The sequence below is a fragment of the Salvelinus sp. IW2-2015 genome, linkage group LG4q.1:29 (genome assembly GCF_002910315.2).
Source record: "Salvelinus sp. IW2-2015 linkage group LG4q.1:29, ASM291031v2, whole genome shotgun sequence".
Classification (NCBI taxonomy): Eukaryota; Metazoa; Chordata; class Actinopteri; order Salmoniformes; family Salmonidae; genus Salvelinus; species Salvelinus sp. IW2-2015.
This window is the reverse complement of record NC_036842.1, coordinates 12694431-12698010: the sequence shown is the minus strand read 5'-3', so window position 1 is coordinate 12698010 and position 3580 is coordinate 12694431. Positions and strand designations below refer to the sequence as shown.

Below are 3580 nucleotides of genomic sequence, written 5' to 3'. Positions count from 1 at the left end.
ACATCAGTCCCAAGCTGTCATTTTCACTTTGCACAACATCACGCCATTATTATGCAAGCTTGCCTGCTGAGTGGTGGTGAGTGACTTGTGACGTTTATTTAGGGACTTTCATTTCCCCAAAAGCCCCCATGCACTGCATCATGGGTGGGAACAGGGTACTGACTTCCTCTTAGGTATTTGTTTTGTTGTTCTGCAGATGCCCCATGTTTCAATATGTAGTTAGGTCATCATCTCTGTGCTGATTTCTACTTCTGCTTTACACTGGTCGAATATTACACTTTAGCTAATCTCGTAATCCAGGACCAAAGCTAGTCTGTTCCTGTTCAAACAGCTGCTGCATGGACAGGTGTTTCCTGCTCTGCCTGTCAAAAAAAGCTGATGGCATTAGCCAGCTTCCCAGGAACAGGAAACACCTAGGCACGTCACCTGATAGAATTGGCCACAGGATTCTACACTGGCAGCTACTACTTTGATGGTCCCCTCTACTACAAAGGTAAAAACCCAACGAGCAGGCTTATTAAATTGACCTATGAACACCCCACCACACCAGTTGAGTCAATGGCCCACTGTCCATTTTGTGACTGTAACTTTAAGTTGTAAAATTGTGAAAGGTCCCCTTTAACATGTTTCAAATGAGAGAGAGATTATTGTTGCAATGGCAGAACTATCTGCATAAAGACCAATGAGTGGCAGGGAGGCGATTCATGCCTTTGACTCCAGCATTCTAATGATCCGCAACCCCTGCAAAGCCCTGATGTTTGAGTTCTATCGCAGGTATGGAGGCCATGTTGGATTTAACCCCCTCGCTTCGTGGAGAGGAAAAGGTGAAACGGATGCCTAAGATAAATCTATTTAAACGTTTTTAACCTCAACCTTTTCCTACGAATCATGACATTATTTTCAGTCATTGCACAACCCCAGTTCGTGAACTATTACGTGTTGTAGCACAGTTGCTTAATCGTGGAATGGTTCTTTTTCTTTGTTACCCAAAGATACTGAACATAGCTATAAACGCAACATGCAACAATTTCAATGATTTTACTGAGTTACAGTTCATATAAGGAAATCAGTCAATTGAAATAAATAAATGAGGCCCTCCATAATCTATTGATTTCACATGACTGGGCAGGGGCACAGCCAAGGGTGGGCCTGGAAGGGCATAGATCCACCCACTGGGGAGCCATTCAGAATTAGTTTATCCCCACAAAAGGGCTTTATTACAGACAGAAATACTCCTCAGTTTCATCAGCTGGCCGAGTGGCTGGTCTCAGATGATCCCGCAGGTGAAGAAGCCGGATGTGGAGGTCCTAGGCTGGCGTGGTTACACGAGGTCTGCGGTTTTGAGGCCGGTTGGACATACTGGAAAAATTCTCTAAAACAATGTTGGAGGCAGCTTATGGTAGAGAAATTAACATGACATTTTCTGGCAACAGCTCTGGTGGACATTCCTGTAGTCAGCATGTCAATTGCACGCTCCCTCTAAATGTAAGGAATCTGTGGCATGGTGTTATGTGACAAAACTAAACATTTTAAAGTGGCCTTTTATTGTCCCCAGCACAAGGTGTACCTGTGTAATGATCATACTGTATCATCAGCTTCTTGATATGCCACACCTTTCAGGTGGATGGATTATCTTAGCAAAGGAGAAATGCTTACTAACATGGTTGTAAACAAATTTGTGCACAACATTTGAGAGAAATAAGCTTTTTATGCGTATGGAACATTTCTGGGATATTTTATTTCAGCTCATGAAACATGGGTCCAACACTTTACACGTTGTGTTTATATTTTTGTTCAGTAGATACTTTAAGAAAACATGAAAACTTTGACAACTAATTGTATAGAACTAATGTAACAGATTTTAATCAGACACGCCTTTTGATATCCATTGAAACTCATATTTACACAGTAACACTTTGAATTAATACATTACAAATCATATAACATCTATAGAAGCAGTGCAAAAAGGCACCATCGTTACAAACAACCTCAATAAAATGACACAATCTTAAACCTCAGACGTGTGTGAAAGCTTTACTCTCAAAAGACCCAGACTTTGAGAGGTTACGTCCACCTGTACGCCCATCTTCTGCCATTGCATTTTCTATCTTCCACAGAACAGACCTCTTTAGGGTTTGCCGAAAGTCATGACCCATTAACACATACAGTATGGGGTTAAGGAAACTGTTTGCTGCAGCCATTGTGCTGCCCAACTTCAGCCAGATGTAGAGCATCTCAAGGCTGTGGTTCCCCAAGTTCAACTCCAACAGGACAAAGGTGTGATAGGGCACCCAGCAAACGAAGAAGGACACAATGAGGACAGTCATTACCTTGACAGGTTTAGTGGATTTCATGGGGCGACTCCTAAGCTGTACAAAGATAACTGAGTAGCAGAAGACTATAATCAAAAGAGGAATCACAAAGCCACAGACAAATCGACTCAGAGCCACTGCCTTGTGCCCAGACTGATAATCAGTATAGCACAGTGTATCTGCCCCGTGTGTTTTGATCTGGCGGTGGACTAGTGAGGGTACAGTCAGGGCAGCAGAGAGGGCCCACACGAGGACGACCACTCCGGATGCTCTGGGCACGGTCCGGTTGTTCTGAGCCCAGACAGGAAAAGTGATTGACATGCAGCGGTCAACACTGATCAGAACCAGCAGGAAGACGCTGCTGAACATGTTGAGGAACATAGTGGAGGAGGTCAGCTTACACATGACCAGCCCAAAGGGCCAGTGTGAGGTGACCATGTATACAATGTTAAAGGGCAGACAGACACAGAACAGAAAGTCTGAGATGGCCAGACTGAGGTACCAAGTGGTGTTGACCGATGTCCTCATCTTGAAGCCGGAGATCCAAATTACTATAGCATTTCCACTGAGACCCAGTAGTGATATAAGGATATTGATTACAGTTTCCACTGAAAAGGACCTGGGATGGTTGAAAGTCACTGAGCCAATCACAGAGGTGTTTTCATATGTTTCATTGTCAGCAGTATAATCTTCTCCGAATTCTTTATAGTCAAAATCCTCCATGTTACTGTAAGACTTTTCTAGTCAAAGACTCCTAAAACGTCCTGTTGGTACACGCACAAATTATCAGCCAACACATTGAAAGCATACAATTACAGCTAGTCATGTGCTCAAATAACTTCTCATTATGTGCCTTTTGTCAAACTTCAGAACTGAGCACTATGACATAAAAAGGTGTGAAGTAAAAGACTCACCTTGTGTCAGTGTGAAATGACAGCAGCTATCACAGCCTACTGAGAGTGTTCTCTGAGTTTAAATACCCCTGCCTCTGGAGCAATGGCTCACTTCTTCTTTCATTTTAAGTCACAACAACTTAAATGAATGAGGAACCTTGTTGGTTTCCGAGTTTGTAGTTCCACATCACACCAGAGTATGTGAGCGGAGCGGAGCAGAGCGAGGAGCAGAGCGTGCCCAATTTGACTGGAGCGTGGATTGAGATTCCCAAAGGCTGGAGCGTCGGCCTGCTCCCCCGCTCCAATTTCGCTTCAGTAGCGTTCCAAGAAGCGATCACTTCACGAGCTCAGGGCATGCCCGCCTCAGCACGCATT

General features: G+C 43.9%; 1 protein-coding gene across 1 annotated transcript; it reads right to left on the bottom strand.

Annotated features, from left to right (window-relative positions):
• Nucleotides 1-1718: 1718 nt before the first annotated feature.
• On the bottom strand, nucleotides 1719-3311 carry LOC111961469 (chemerin-like receptor 1). Its single transcript, XM_023983766.2, has 2 exons — nucleotides 3227-3311; nucleotides 1719-3076 (listed from the first exon to the last, which is right to left on the bottom strand). The coding sequence occupies exon 2, from the start codon at nucleotides 3033-3035 to the stop codon at nucleotides 2016-2018; it is 1020 nt and encodes a 339-aa protein (XP_023839534.1). The 5' UTR covers nucleotides 3036-3076; nucleotides 3227-3311; the 3' UTR covers nucleotides 1719-2015.
• Between the last annotated feature and the right edge of the window lie 269 nt (nucleotides 3312-3580).

Coding starts and splice junctions, on each gene's coding strand:
- LOC111961469 (XM_023983766.2), bottom strand. CDS start 3,035: ATGGAGGATTTTGACTATAAAGAATTCGGAGAAGATTATACTGCTGAC.